The following is a 16,565-nucleotide window of genomic DNA, read 5'->3' as shown; positions in this document are numbered from 1 at the left end:
TTAGCTCAATTGAACTGATTCTCATCTGACAAGTTCCTTTCCCAGAATCAAGGAAAAAGAAATCATCTCTCACTTCTATACTGGGGTATTTAATTTGATCCCAAAGGGAATTCTTGTCTTTGCCATCTAATTTGTTGAAAAGATTCACCTTTTGTTAGCAGAGGTTAAACAGTAAAAAGGAAGTGTCTGTGCGTGAGAGAGTTTGGGGAACTAAATGGGGATTTTCCTCTAAAAGTAGAGACAAGAGGAAAAATATAGTCCAGCTCAGGTCACTTGTGGGAAGTGCCGTTTGTTGTCACAACCAACAGTAGATGATTCAAGATTAATCAAGTTTTGAAGAAGTTTGTGTGTTTGTGGGAAGTTCACCTTTTAACCGAGTATTTATGTAAAGGTAAATGCATAATTGTTTGACTGGACTGACACTACTCCTGTCTTGTGCAGCCCAGGAGATGGAGATTGAGACTGCAGAGGAAGTTGCTATTGTTGGAATAGGATGCAACTTTCCCGGAGGTGAGTCGGGGGTAAAAGCAAAGCAGGCTCTGAGTGGACATTGAAAAGCAGAGTCTTTTATTAATGTTGAAAAGGAGGAAAACACCATGTTTTTCCCCTAGCAGAATCTGTTGCTTTGCTGCTTGTGGGATCTTTTTGAAAGGTGGCACTGTGGTGGAAACGAATTGGATTGAATCTGTCTGCTGACAGACAGACAGACAGACAGACAGAAGAAGCTGCAGTGCTGGCTGTGGGCAGGGCATTGAGCTGCACACGAAACTCATACAAAGGAGCTGGATGGGTCTGGGGTGATTTGAACTTTCTGCGTGTTCACTGGCTGGGTGATTGTGCATTGTTACAGGACTCTGCATGCCTAGGGACAGGACAGACCAGGGGCTGGACATTACCATCAGCTTTGCCTGTCCCATAAACTGGTTGGGTTTTCCTCCAAGAAAGCTTCTTGCTTTATTACAGTATGTAGAATAGATGCAGTGAGATGGTAGGGAAACGGGGAGAGAAGGTGGTTAAGGATTTTGTGGGGCTCCTTTGCTTTTAGACAAGCAGTGAGGAGATCAGTCATGCTTTTTCATTTTCCTCTCACCAAAGACTGATCACTTCTTTTGGTGGCAAGTCTTCTTGAGCAGCCTAGATTGACACGTGGGAGGTCCTTGTAGCTGATTGTGCATTTCTGAGCCTGCACGGGGAGGGGGAGTGCACAATTTAATCTGTTTTAAAAACTCTGTACAACAGGAGATGGAATTGACAATTTCTGGAAAGTCCTGGAGGAAGGCAAAAACTGCACGGTAGAAATCCCCCCCGAGAGATTTAATGCCAAGGAATGGTATGATCCAGATGATAACAAGCCAGGAAAAATATGTACAACACGAGCTGCTCTTCTCGATGAGTGAGTGTGTTACCCTGCTGCACCTCTGGTTTGTGTGGTACTTAGATATGGGTACAGCTGTTCAGGGGCTGTGACCAGTGTGAAGAATAGCAGATTACAGATTAAGGTCAGCATAAGTGTCTGTTATTTGAATTCCACATTCACCTTAAATCCTCAGGCTGTAGAGCTTCATTCAAAGGAGAGGTTGACATGCACAGAAGAAACATTATTGTCTCCTGAGATTGATACTTGGCCAGGTTGAATCATAGGACCCAGAATTAATTTAGTGCTTAGTCCCATGTTAGCTATTGAATCCTGCTCTGAAATCAAGAGATGATAGAAGGCCATACAAACCTGATTTTGGGACACAAGATTGAACTTGGACTTGGTCTTTTGTAAGCATGGGCCAATTCTGAAGGTGCTTTTAAAGACAAACACTCACATACACCCACTGAAAGTATTTTGAATATATTGTTGGAGAAGCATGGGTATCCCTTGAAAACACCTGAGCTGATCCTCTACCTTTTGGTTTTAAATTGTGAAGCATTGGTCCGTATTGGCTTAAAATGATGTAGAAAACAATATTTGTTTATAACTCGTTGGCCATGACCACATTACAGCAGAGGGAGTCTCATTCTGCACATGTCATGATCTGAGGAATCCAGTTGGTACTAGTGCAATAACTATAAGAATAAAAATGGGTAGGAGCGGGCTCTTACCTCTGAAATGCAGAATCATTGATAAAATGACATATTTTGTGGTGGGACATGAAACATCTTTGGTTTATAAACATTTTCTTCTGAATTTCGGAAATGGGACCTGTGGCCTAAACACCAGTTACTGCTCTGCTTTTCCTTGCAAAAAATGCTTTTCCTTGCAAAAAGTCTAGAAGTAAAAGCATCTTCTATATGTATGTCATATCATATTCTGGTCTGTGCATTTCAGATTTAATTCATTTGACAACCACCTCTTTGGGATTAATAATATGGAAGCTGAACGCATGGACCCACAGCAGAAGTTACTGATAGAGTGCACATACAAAGCCCTGGAGGATGCAGGAGTTCCTGTAGAATCTGTCAGTGGCACCAGAACAGGTGTTTTTATTGGTAAGATGAAACTTTCACAGCAAAGAAAAGAAAACCTCACAAAGATTGGAGCACTCCTTCATAACCTTTCCATGTTATCTAGGCTGGATCTAGGCTGGCTCTAGCCTGGAGATCTAAGGCTACTGTGCTATGGCACTACTGGTTACTTTTGGTAAGAATTACCAGGAGACTCTGGGAGTTCATGGTAGAATTCCTGTGTCTCTTTTTGGTGCTCTTCTTCCTGTGTTCAGACACTGAAGTGAAGCAGGAAAGAGTTAAAACTGCCTCCCCAACCCAGCCCTTCTTGGGAAAGATACTCCCAAGCCAGGCTGTGACGTTTCACCCTTAAGGGGAAGGGAACACCCAGGATTCGTAAATGATGAGGTCTGCAGGAAAAGTTTTATTAACAAATTACACACTTGGCATGGAAATTGGAATGTTGGTCACTGACCTGCTATATCAGCACACAGCAGCGGGTTGTGGATAAAGAGGTAGGGTGGTAGAAAAGGGGGAAAGGAAGAGATAAAGAAAGGGAGAGAGAAAAGGAGTGAAAAAGAGATAACCACTCCTGATTCCAGCATCAGTCTGGCCAATGACATGTCCAGTGTCCTGGGGGCACCCCCTGGCCTAGATGGGGATGCCTTTTTATAGATAGGTTTCCCTGACCTGAAGACATGTTTCTCTCTTTCTATGCAAATTAGTTGTCATGTCCAGTCCCTTCTTTCAGTCTTTTCTGGAAATGCATCAGAGGCTTTAAAGGTCTTGACCCTTCCCCTGCCCAGACTGACCTTGGGTCAACGCTTCATTCTCACTTCTGTGATGATGCTCTCTTTTGTTTCTTGATGGGGACAGAGTGGTCTGAAAGTGGCCCAGCAGAAAAGGGCCTGGGGGTGCTGGTGGACAGCAGCTGAACATGAGCCAGTGTGATCCCAGGTGGCCAAGAAGGCCAGTGGCATCCTGGCCTATATCAGCACTAGTGTGACCACAGGAGCAGGGCAGTGATTCTTCCCCTGTATGTGGCACTGGTGAGGCCACAACTCAAGTCCTGTGTCCCCTTTGGGCCCCTCAATTCAGGAAGGACATTGAGGTGCTGGAGTAAGTCCAGAGAAGTACAGCAGAGCTGGGAAGGGCCTGGAGCATAAGTCCAATGAGGAGCTGCTGAGGGAGCTGGGGGTGATTAGCCTGAGAAGAGGAGTGTCAGGGGTGATTTTATCTCTCTCTACAACTGCCTGAAAGGAGGGTGTAGTGATGTGGGGATCAACCTCTCCTCCCAGGCAACTAGCAACAGGATGAGAGGACATGGCCTCAGGCTGTGCCAGATTGGTTCAGGTTGGACATTAGGGAGAAATTCTTCACAGAAAGGGTGACTGGACATGGGAATCGGCTGCCCAGGGAGGTGGTGGAGTCAGCGTCCCTGGAGGTGTTAGAGGAAAGACTGGATGTGGCATTTAGTGCCATGGTCCAGTTGACAGGGTGGGGTTTGACCATATGGTGGACTCAATGACCTTAGTGGTCTTTTCCAACCCATTTGATTCTGTGGTTGTGTCTCTGGAGCAGAACAAGGAATGTTTATCCCAGAAAAGTGTTGCCCTACTTCCCCATGGTGCCCTTCTCCTCTTGTTCTTTCAACAATTCTTGGTTATTACTGACAATCCTTGGTTGGCTCCCTGGGTATCTGGCAGCCAGTGTTTGACATCTACACATTAGCCCCTTATCTTCTGGGCTTCTACACAGGCCTACCCTTTTTGCCCAGCATACTGTTTTCCAGTATAATGTTGGTTAAGGTGTTGTAGGGGTTAATATCCTTTCAAAGCAGCAGGAATCCTCCTGTGGACATTAGAATGGTACAGGGGTGCACTTGTCCAACTGCTTTTGTCAGTACCAGAAAAGTTACTGAGGAGATGATACCGAGGGCTGTTGGAAGACATTTAAAAGACAATACTAGAGGAACAGCACATTATTGCTGGTGTAATCTGTGTCTCTTTAAGGAGGAGTTTTCTGGGGTAGTTTGGCTGATGTGCCTATAGGGGAAATGCTTTCGATTACCTTTTAGTCTGAGAGGTGCTCTTCTTCCACTGAGGGCACCATTCCTTGCTCTCTGAATACAGGTGCTGCATTTTCCACATGTGGACTTGGGGATCCACGGTATTCCAAGCATAGTGTTCCCAGAAAAAGGACACAACTGCTCTCAGAGGCCCCCTTCTTCTTTTCTATTTCTTACTGGCTCACAGTGTGAAAATTGATGATAAATACAAAGTATTGGATGTAGTTTGTGCTGTGACCTTTAACTTGGTACATCTGAGGAATTGAAGCTAATGTCTTGTACATTTATATCCAAGCTATGCTATGTGTAACTTGTTGATAAATATTCTCATAGCTGAACTAAACCACGCCGTCGCAAACTGAGATACAGGGGTCTCGGCAGGCTACAGAGACCTTAGCTGCATCACACAGTGAGCTAAGCCATCAGGAAAGGCCTGTTGTTTCCAGGGCGGGTAGGAATTTCAAGTTTTAGGTCTGTTTGTGTAAGTTGAGTCCAGGGGAAATTGCTGTGAGTTTTGCCTTTGACTTGTGTTGGAGCAAAGCTTCACCATAGGAGCACGGATGCCACGTGGTTTTGTCTTAACGCTGAAAACCGAAACACGCCGTCAGGTTTCGAGCTGTACGTGCCTGTTGTTGGCTTGGGTTAACTTGACACAAATCTGATGTTTTCTAGGTCTCATGAATCGAGACTATGAAATCATAACCAGCAGAGCAGTGAGTGAAATAAATCATTATGATGGTACTGGAACAGCAATGAGTATTGCTGCCAACAGGGTCTCTTTCACATTTAATCTGACTGGACCGTCCCTGACTGTTGACACTGCGTGTTCATCTTTTCTTTTTGCTCTGCACTACGCCTTGCGAGCCATTAAATCAGGTAACGGGACTGAAGAGATGCTGGACAATGGAATCAGGATTGCTACTGTTCCTATCTATCACCTGGGCCTTCTCAACATGAGTATGTTTCTGTTTGACTCCAGGAGACTGTGAGGCAGCAATCTGTGGTGGGGTGAACTGCATCATCGATCCCCGCACCTTTGTATCTCTCAGTAAAGCAAAAATGATCTCTCCGGAGGGCATAAGCAAACCCTTCTCCAAGAAGGCAGATGGCTACGGAAGGGGAGAAGGCTGCGGTGTTGTTTTCCTCAAACCACTGAAAAAGGTAAGGCTGCTTGTGAAGCAGCCTGAAATAAGACTGGTTGCTTGCCTGGATTTTGTGTCTTCAGCGCTAATAACTTCTTTTCCAGAGAAGTTTTTCCAATTCAAGCTTAAGATTAATGAAGCGTTTCTTAAGCATTCATGCACTTCCCCTAGCATAGGAAAAGGATCCCACATTTAAAAGTTAGCATCATATTCTGTGTGCTCTTGGCTTTGGTGTGGTGTTTTGTTGTCTTCTCTACAGAGAAAGCATGAGTTTATTAAAGAAATTTAACTTTTCATGGAACAGGCAAAGGAAGACTACAGCAAAATCTGGGGTGTGATAAACATCAGTGCGGTCAATCAGAACGGCAGGTCCATGACTCCGATCACGAGACCATCTCAAATAGAGCAAGAGAAGTTACTGCGCAGCATTTATGAAAGTCATGTTGATCCCTCAGTTGTGCAGTACATTGAAGCCCATGGCACCGGAACTGCTGCTGGAGATCCTACTGAAGCTGAAAGCCTGGGTAGTGTCATTAGCAAGAACAGGTCTTCCCGAGTTTCCATTCTGAAAATCGGTTCAGTGAAAGGAAATATTGGGCACACGGAATCGGCTGCTGGAGCAGCCGGGTTGATCAAAGTGCTCCTGATGATGCATCATGGAAAGATTGTTCCATCCTTGCATTACTCGAAGGAGATGAGCAGCATCGATGCAGAGAAATTAAACCTTGCCGTGGCCACAGCTGTAGAGCCCTGGGAAGAATCCAGTGAGTACGGAAGAGTAGCTGGCATCAACTGCTTTGGATTTGGAGGAACCAATGCTCATGTTGTAGTCAGGCAGGTGAAGCAGCCAGAGGCTCTTCCTGCCTTTAAGAAGCCCCTGGAATTAGTTCTGCTGTCAGCAGCATCCCGTAGGTCCCTCCAGATGGCAATGGCGGATACAGCTGAGCAGCTGAGCACAAGGAGCTCTGTAACTCTCCCGAGCCTGGCCTATACATCTGCCTGCAGAAGAAGCCACGCCAGCTACAGGTACCGAAAAGCGTTTGTCACAAATTCCCTCCAACACTTGCAGCAAGAGCTCAAGTTGGCGGCGAGCACTGAACCTGCCATGTCCAAGGTGGAACCACAGCTGGTGTTTGTGTTCTGTGGCAATGGTGTCACGCTGCAGGAGTTCAGTGAGGCACTGCTGAGCTCAGAGCCAGTGTTCAGAGACAAGTGTAAGGAGATAGAAGACCTTTTTCAGCAGCACGCTGCCATCAGCCTCCTGCCAGGGAGAAATCGTAGCTCAAAGGACTTGTTGAATCCAGAGCTTTCCCAGCCCTTGCTGTTTGCCCTGCAGGTTGCTGTAGCTTCCCTCCTGAAGCACTGGGGTATTAAGCCCATTGCTGCTGTTGGCCACTCAGTGGGGGAAGTTGCTGCTGCACATATTGCTGGGTACCTTTCCCTGGCAGATGCAGTCAAAGTCATTCATCACCGGAGCAGGCTGCAGGCAAAGACTGCCAGTGGCAGAATGCTGGTGGTTGGAAACATCCCTGTTGAAGAGATTGCTGAACGCCTGCATCCCTATTTGGGAAAGGTGTGCATTGCTGCTTTCAACAGCCCCGTTTCCTGCACCTTGTCTGGGAGTGTAGACACTGTGGAAGCTGTCCAGAGAGACTTAGCTGAAGCTTTCAGACAGAGAAACATCTTTCTTCATGTTTTAAATGTTCCAGTTGCATACCACAGCCCCAGCATGGATATGATCCTTGGGGAGCTGGAAGAAAAAATAGAGCCTTTAGAAAAGCAGAAGGGGGAGATTGAAGTGATTTCAACACTGACTGGTGTGGCTGCATCTGAAAACGACTTTATTCAGGGCAGATTCTGGGCGCAGCATACACGTGAGCCTGTTGCTTTCACACAAGCCATCCAAAGTGCAGCCAGAGGCAGGGAAAACGTGGTGTTTGTGGAAATAAGTCCTCACCGAGCATTGCAGCGAAGCATAAAGGAAACTCTAGGAAAAGGCACAAAGGTGATGTCCTCTTTGCAAACGGATGTAGAATATCAGACGCTCTTCACTCTGGTAGGAAATCTGTTTGAACTGGGGTATAATCCCAACTGGCAGCACTTTTATAACGGGTATCAAAGTGTTCCGGTGGCCATTCCACGATATCAGTTTGATCGCCAAAAACTCATGGCCTGTCTGGATATCCACCAGCAAGCAAACCAAAGAGGTGTCAGCGCCAGTCATCCTTTGATTTATGGCATAAACAGTGACAATGTGGAGTTTGGCTGCCTGGTGTCCCAGGACACAACGCCATACTTATATGAGCACAAGAACAATGGGGTGGCCTTAGTCCCTGGTGCTTTCTATGTGGAGCTTGGTCTGGCCTCTGTGATGAGCAACTCAAGGCCTAAAGTGCCTCTGAGCACTTGCCAGCTGAGTATCAGTTTTTCTGCGCCGTGTGTTCTCACACAGAGTTCCCAAGTGCTGAGTATCAAGCTGAGTCCGCAAAAAGCCATGACAACCTTTGAGGTTCTCTCTTCCTCCAGCGCGGTTTATGCTGCTGGCCAAGTGGCAAAGCAGCCTGAAACTGTGGTGGAAGAAAGCAGCATCTCCTTCCCAGCCATCTATCGAAGATGCAGGTCAGTGATTAGCAGAGAGGAGGTTTATGAAGCACTGTCTCAGGTTGGCTTTCAGTATGGCTCCATATTCAGGCAGCTCAGTGATGTGCATTATTGCCAGGAGCTAAAGGAAGCTATAACCAGCATAAAGGTGAATGAGGAGACCGTCAGAGACATGTACAGCTACTGTATGCACCCAGTGCTGCTCGACTGTTTTCTGCAGATGACCGCTGTCTTGACCTCAAGGACATTCCAGTCCAGAGCAGGCTTTCCCTCAGGGATAGGCAGCCTGGTGGTGCTCCGCCCACTGGAGGAAGAAATGATGATATATATGAGAATGAGCAAGTCCACTGGAAACTGCCTTGAGGTCTGTGGATGCTTTGTGGACAAACACGGCTCTGTCTTGGCTGAGCTCAAGCGTGTTGCCATCACTTTCGTGAAGGAAGCGTCTTCCAGAGACAATGAATTCCTGTTTGAAAACAAGTGGAAAGAAGTCTCTCTTTCACAGACAATTGGACATCTGGGGTTTAAGCCCAGAGTCGTTGTGTTTGCAGACAGATTTGGGATAGCTGAGCAACTCAAAAAGTACTTGCATCCTGCTTCGAGATATGTTATGTATGAAGACTGGGAATGCCTTGTGGAAGGCCAGACACAGAATAAAATGAGAGCAGAGGTTGAGGCTTATGATGAAATCCTCTTCCTGTGGGGAATTCAAAAGTTAAATGAAGACTTCCCAAGGGAAGCGGTAGATCAGTTGGCAAAGTGCTGTGAAGCCTATCGCCAGGTAGTGGTGGCACTAAGAGAGAAGACATCCCGCTGTTCCATCAGAGTGATCACCTACAGAACAACGGAGAGATATGTGGACCACGTTAACTGTGGGTTTGCATTATATGGCATGACCAGAACTTGTATTGTTGAAGTTCCAGAAATCACATTTCAGTTGATTGACCTCAGCTCTTCCACTTCCCTGGACATCTCAGTGCTAGCAGATGTTCTTGTCAAATACAAAGGTGGGGACTATCCAGAAGTTTGCATCAGCCAGGGAAGGATTTATGTGTCCGAAATCAGACGCACACCTTTTGTAGATGCAGATTACAACCAACCCGTAAGATCTCTCCAGAAATCACAAACGTTCACTTTGTACACTTGTGATGCGTACGCAGCAAAAGACTTGTCTGGGGAATTATCCACCGGCACTGCTACTCAGCTGGACAAAGAGAGTGTTGAAATTCAAGTGGATAAAATTTGTCTCCACTCAGAAGATTATTTTCCCATTAGTGTTTCTAGCTGCAGCTTTGGTAATACACTGTATTGGAACTCACAAGCGGGAGACAGGCACAGACTTTTAGCTCTTGATTTCAGTGGCACAGTCACTGCAACAGGCATTGACGTGAGAAAAGTGAAAGTGGGAGATCATGTGGTTTCATGTTATCCCACTGCTGCGTCATCCAGAGTTCCGATTCCAGCAACCGTTTGTTTCAAGGCAAAGAAATTCCCCTTCCTCCAGAGTGTTCCTTGTGTGTCATACTTCATCATTGCATGGGAAATTTTCACTCAGAGGTTATCCAAGGGGAAACATGGCAGAACTTTGGGTATTATAACTACAGAGCCAACATCGGTTTTGTGCCACGTTCTTTCTGCAGCAGCAGAAGAAATGGGTTGGAGACCAGTCCTTGCAAAGCCCGCTCCTAACGTATTCCAGTATATCAACCTGTGCAATGCCCTTGTTCTTCTTCCTCCAGTGAACAGACTGTTTTTGGAAGATCTGGCCCACATGTACTTTCTTAAAGATGTGGTGATGGTGTGTGGCAATCAGCAGTCCGAATGCATCCAGAATGTCAGTGAAATTGATCATGAAAACATCAGCTTTCATGTCCTTGTCGTTTCCAGCCTTTTCCGGAAAGCACCTCTAAAGGAATTGCACAAGACTGTACATGCCTGGGTCAGTTCCATGGATATGAAACAGTTTAGACATCTCTCGGGTTCTGTTTTTCAGCAGACGGAGAACTTTGAAGGGCTAAACTCTGTGATGTCCTATTTTACCTGCACTTCTGTTCCCCTTGCTGTCCTGAGAAGGCAGAAGGACATCAGTGTGCTTTCAGATATCCCGCTGTACGAGCCCCAGAGGCAGCTGTTCAAGCAGAACGCTGTTTATGTGGTAGTCGGGGGGCTCACTGGACTTGGCTTTGAAACGGTGAAATTCATAGCTGAGAATGGAGGAGGGTGTATTGCAATACTCTCCAGGAGAATTCCCAGCAGCGAGAAGCAAGAAGAGATGAGGGCTTTGCAGCAGCAGTACAAAGGGAGCAAAGTAGTGTCTGTGCAGTGTGACGTGACTTTGACCGGTGATGTTGAGAAGGCTTTCCAGTCCATTGCCAACACCTTTGTGGGGAGTCCGATCAAAGGTGTATTCCAAAGTGCTGTTGCTTTGCACGATGGCCACCTTGAAGTCCTGAGGCTGGCTGACTTTCACAAAGTGCTGAGCCCAAAGGTAGCAGGGACCCTAAATCTTCACTGGGCTACCAGAGGCCAGGAGCTGGACTACTTTGTGTGCTACTCCTCTGTTACTTCCTTTCTGGGCAATGCCACCCAGACAAACTATGCAGCTGCAAACTCTTTCCTGGATCTCTTCTGCCTCTACCGGAGGAACTGTGGGCTTTCAGGCCAGGCCATTAACTGGGGTGCTTTGAACCTTGGCATTCTGCTCAATCAAAGCCACATTCAGAGCATCCTGGGATCCAAGGGCATAGACATTCTGCAAGTGCATGAAATTCATGAGTATCTCAGGAAGACCTTACTTATAAACAACCCGCAGCAAGCTGTCGTCAAATTGAACTTTCAAGCTTTGTATCATCATGTTTTCACTCGGATTATTTCACTCAAAAGTCGCTTTGTATCACTTATGTCAGAAGATTTCAGGAACAAGATTGGAACCCCTGAGGAAACTGAAGTCCCAGAGACTGCCTTTCTCAAATCCGAGGACTACATCACCTCACTGGTGAGTGACCTCACAGGAGTGAATGCAGATGAACTAACCATGAATACACCCCTTTCATCTTTGGGCATAGACTCTATGTTAGCTATGACAATTCAGAACCGTGTCTTTCAAGAGAGAAAGGTGGACATACCTCTTGTGAAACTGCTTGATCCTCACACAACCCTGTCAAGTTTAGTGGTAGTTTTGGAAGAAACAAGCAATGCAAATGGAACAGTTGAAAAGAAGAATGCTGCGGTTGAAAGTGCAGAAAACGAGAGCTGGCTATAGGAATCTTCCTGGTCAGGAATTGTGTAATTTTGACATTACTCAGACCCTTTGTAGCATCTCAGAATGTGTCATTGCAGGACTTCTGGTGATGCTGAATGTCCTCTTCTGCATAGACTCAGAAAACCCACACCAGGTTCCTCTGTCATTATTCTGCTAGCTGTGTTAATTTCAGTCAGTTGTTTGGCTTGTTACTCTTTGTACCTCTACATGATGAATATACATGTAAAGAAGCATAAAATCATTTTGGAGTTATTGTATTTTTATGTATTTTTCTTTTTTTAAATATTAACTCAATTATCAAGTAATTTGATTATCCAATGTGTATAAATACCCGCATCTTTTTGAAAGTCCTTTAGATGTTGTGAATTTCAAGGTTTCTTCTCAAAAAATGAAACTTGATTTTTTCCTTATGTTTTCAAAACTATTAAAAATGTACCAGTTGCAAAGCATACAGTAAAGCAACTGGATTTTTTCACTATTAACCATCTTATGAAAGCTGAAATAAACAAGAATAGTAGAAGAGTTTAAAAAGCAAAACTTAAAGTGTATCTTTGTCTTATTTTATTGTTTTTCTCCCTCACTCACTCCCCTAGCTTAAATTTTCCTAATCCTAACATGTGCCTATGTTTTCTTCCAGTGAGACCTACCTCACACTTTTGAAAGCAGAGCCCACAGATGGAAAAATTTAATGATTCTTATGCAATAGGGATCCAATTCTAGAAGTTCCAGTGTACTTTAAAATGTATTATGATTAAAAACCAGAGCATTGTATTCGGTTTTAAATCTTATTATATAATTTTCATACTTGTAAGAAGGCATCTTCTTACGTTTTGCACATAACAGCAAAATCTCTGCATTGAAGTCAAACACAGAATATCGTCTGCTATATTGCATGCTGTCACTCACTACCTGTGACTTTATATACCACCTGAAATTCATTAGGAGATGACAGTCTTGTCTACTGCTTTGAACACAGATCCTCTTCAGTTAGTCTCTTCAGGTCAGGCCAAATCATTCTAGGTAAATCTACAGTGAGGATAGTAGTTTGTATTACACAGAAGAAGTTATAAATGCCTTTGATCAATCAGGAATCAGCATTTTAGAATAACCTTGAAGAAGTTATAAGTGCCTTTGATCAAGCAGAAATCAGAATTTTAGATTAATCTTTTCCTACAGGGCGTGCTAGTAGTATTAAATCCTATGGTGCAAGTTAAATTTAGTGTTAAACCTTCTCCGCAAATGATATCTAAGTGAGGTACTTCCACATCTCATCACCAAATTATCCACAAATAACATTGTCCTAGAGACTCACTGTTAACATCCCTGAGATTCCAAAGAGAAATGAAACAGAGCAAGAATGGTACACTAGCTGAATTGTAAAGTATTTGTTCTATAGAGGGGAAATGCTTATGCTTGTTTTGGAAGTGTTTACTAATCACAGAGTGGATTGAATTTAAAAATTTATGTATCTTTTTACATCTCCTATGTCCAAAGTGGAGGAAAACTTTTAATGACTTTTCAGGAAATGTATAGAATAGTTTGAGTTGGAGGAAAACTTTAGACAGGCCTAAAAATCATGTCTGCTCTCCTAAAAAGCTATATCCTGTTCACAGTGTCGGTGGACAATATCTATCAGGACAGGCTAAACAAATTCTGAGCTCAGAAGACTCTGCCCATCCTGCCCCATCTCCAGGGCTGGTTGAAGTGCCTTGTTTCCACTGGCCACAGGAGGTCCCTGCAGTACTGCAGTGGCTGAAAGTCTTTGAAATCTCAAAGTCTTCGAATTCTCAAAGTCTTCAATCCTGGCCCCATGAGCACCCTCAGTCTCACCCTGTCCCCCAGCTCTCCTCAGGTGTTTCTCCTTTTTCTTGGGAGCTGATCAATGTGCTGCAGAAGGCAAACTCCTCAAATAAAACATATTTAGTCATGCAGCTTAATTCACTACTTGGTCACAAGTAATAAAGAAGCCCAAGAACTTCAGGGCTTCTACAGGCCAATTTGAGAAAGCCTCCACACCCCTCTCATTAGCCTTACCCATGAGTAAACTTTGCCTGGGCCTGATGGGCTTTTTTGATCAAGAACACAGGTATCTGCATTTGAACCAGGTTTCCAGATTCCCTTCAGTTTATGGGAGAGGTAACAACTTCTACAGCAACTACGCACACATAAAGTCCAATTAGGCAGAGGGCCTTAAATGAAAACTTTTCTTTCTCTTCACTGAATGCAAAAGGAGCATAATGTGATGAGTTTAACCATGCACATCTTCCCTTCTACCTGTGACGATTCCCACACTCTGAGAAATTCCATAGGCTTCTGCTGTTCTCCTGGATACCAGCTGGTGAGCTATTTTCTGCTGAGCTACCCTCAGTAAAACTACCCAGAAACCCTAAGGAAAATTACTCTGGAAGTCCCAGAATTCACATATTCCCTGTGGCACAGCAAGATTTTAATTCTTGCATGGGTATGGACTCTCATGCAAGGAAAGCCAAATTCTTAACACCTGCTTTGCATCTGAATCTTTAATATGCTGGTTATCTAAAATGTACTTGGCTGACTCCCCTTTGGAAAGGACGAACTTCACAGAAGGAAATGTTCATAATGCAAAAGAAGGGCAGGTCTGTGAGACAGAGGGAGAGAGATGGATGAGTAGAGCAGCTTGTACTGTGAGCCATGTTAAACACAGCTAAGGCCATCTCCAACTTCCAGCCCACTTGCCCGGGAAGATTTGTGAGCAGGTGTCTCAGCTGCATTGCCAGGAGTCACGGTCTTCCTTCTACTCTCCGTGTTCTCTTTCACTCGTGTGTTGTTCCCATAACCCCTCCATTCCCTCCCCTCTCCCCGGAGCCCCTCAGGCCCATCCCCTGGCCGGGAATGCCCTTTCCTGCCCTCGGGGATACACTTTTGCGGGGACGTCCCGGGTGCGCCGCGGCGGCAGTGCCAGTGCGCGGCCAGCAGAGGGCGGCGCCGGGCGGCGCCGGGCCGGGAACCGTTCCCGCCGCCTTCCCCGTTGGGAGTTCGCGGATGGAGCTTTGAACCAGACTTGGCGGCGGAGGCGATGATGTCAGGCTTGCCCTTTGACAAGCCAAGGTCTGAGGGACGGAGTGCTCGTCAGGACCCTCTGCCAGTGGCTCTGATTTGTGCTGACCACACTTGAAGTCTTATGGAGATCAGCCAAGGGCTCCTGAAGTAGTAGGCGCCACCAGGAAAGTATCTCAAAGGAATTAAGAGGTGTTCCTCTAAGAAGGCAACACGGCCAACATCCCAGCTGAAGTGCCTTTAGACTATTGCATGCAGTATGGGCAATAGCCAGGAGGAGCTGGAAGCCACCTGCTGTTATAAAGCAGTGACCTAGTTGCCATTACTGAAACTTGGTGGGACAAATCCCATGACTAGAGCGCAGCTATCAATGGCTACAGGTTGCTCAGAAGGGACAGAAGAGGAAGGAGGGGTGAAGCGGTTGTGTTCAACATCGAGAGGTGGATTGAGTGTGAAGAGCTCTCTTTGAAGAACAACCATGAGCAGGCTGAAAGTCTGTGGGTAAACAAGAGATGAAGGCGACAAAGGGAACCTCGTAGCTGGTGTCTAGTACAGGCCACCTGCTCAAGGGGACTCTGTGGAAAAAACCTTCTTGCTCCAGCTACAGGAGGCATTGTGCTCACAGGCTCTTCCTGCTGTGGGACTTCAACCACCCTGATGGAAAAGTAGCATGGTGAGCTGTAGGCAACCCAGGAGACTCCTAGAATGCGTTGAGGATAACTTCTTGAGCCAGGTAATGGATAGCCCTACCAAAAGGGATGCATTACTAGATCTGATGGTCACCAACACAAATGAGCTAACTGGGGACATCAAGATTGAAAGCAACCTGGGCTGCAGTGATCATGCATTGGTGGAATTGGCAGTCCTGAGGGATGTTGGTCAGGCAAAGAGTAAAGTCAGGACCCTGAACTTTAGGAAGGGAAGCTTCCAGCTCTTCAAGAAGCTAGTCGATAGGACCCCCTGGGAAACTGTTCTCAGGGACAAGGGAGCAGAACAGGTCTGGCAGATCCTTAAGGATGCCTATCACATGTGCAAGAGCTAGTGATCCCTAGGTGCAAGAAATCAGGCAGGGAAGGCAAGAGACTGGCATAGTTGAGACCTGCTGGTCAAAATAAAGGGCAAAAACCAAGTGCATAGACAGTGGAAGCAGTGCCTGGGAAGAAGTATCCTGGGAAGAGTATAGACATGCAGTCTGGTTGTGAATTTAGGAATGTCAAGGCATAGCTGGAGCTGAACTTGGCAGGGGATGCAAAGAATAACAAGAAGGGCTTCTATAGGTATGTTAGCCAGAGAAGGAAGGTCAAAGAAAGTGTACCTGCCTTGTTAACCAAGGCTGGCAAACTGGTCACAAAGGATAAGAAGGCTGAGGTACTCAACCACCTTTTTGCCTGTCTTGAAATGCAACCTCTCTTCCCACACCTCTTGAGGGGGTGGACAGTAAGATGGGGACTGTGGGAGCAAAGTCCCTTCCATTGTAAGAAAAGAGATTCATAACCACCTGAGGAACCTAAGCATACATGTATCCATGGGACCTGATGAGATGCATCCCAGAGCTCTGAAGAAATTGGTTGATGTAGTTGCCAAGCCACTTTCTATGCTATTTAAAAAGTTGTGGCAGTCAAGTGAAGTCCCAGGTGACTGGAAAAAGGGAAACACTGAACCCATCTTCAAAAAGGGTAGAGAGGAAGACCCTGCGAGCTACTGACTTCTGTGTCTGGGGAGATTATGGAACAGATCCTCCTAAGCTATGCTAAGGTATGTGGAGGACAGGGAGGTGGTTTGAGACAGCCAGCATGGTTTCACCACGGACAAGTCCTGCCTGACCTACCTAGTGACTTTCTATGATGGAGTGACAATGTCAGTGCATATGGGAAGCGTTATGGACGTCCCTGTGCTTCTTTAAGGCCTTTGACATGGTCCCCCACAACATCCTTCTTCCTAAATTAGAGAGCGATGGATTTGGTGGGTAGACTGCTAGGTGGATGAGGAACTGGTTAATTGGTTGCACCTGAGGGGCAGTGGT

The 16,565-nt window shown here is 45.7% G+C and overlaps 1 protein-coding gene across 1 annotated transcript; it reads left to right on the top strand.

Annotated features, from left to right (window-relative positions):
• Window positions 1–449: 449 nt before the first annotated feature.
• On the top strand, window positions 450–11,506 carry LOC309580952 (mycocerosic acid synthase-like; the record flags this gene model as incomplete). Its single annotated transcript, XM_082295264.1, has 6 exons — window positions 450–510; window positions 1,240–1,393; window positions 2,318–2,478; window positions 5,174–5,377; window positions 5,481–5,662; window positions 5,948–11,506. 6 exons carry the CDS (start codon window positions 450–452, stop codon window positions 11,504–11,506), a joined length of 6,321 nt encoding a protein of 2,106 aa, XP_082151390.1.
• Between the last annotated feature and the right edge of the window lie 5,059 nt (window positions 11,507–16,565).

This window comes from Coloeus monedula (assembly GCF_965178545.1).
Source record: "Coloeus monedula genome assembly, chromosome: 1".
NCBI classification, from domain to species: Eukaryota; Metazoa; Chordata; class Aves; order Passeriformes; family Corvidae; genus Coloeus; species Coloeus monedula.
This window is presented reverse-complemented; position numbering and strand designations above follow the sequence as displayed.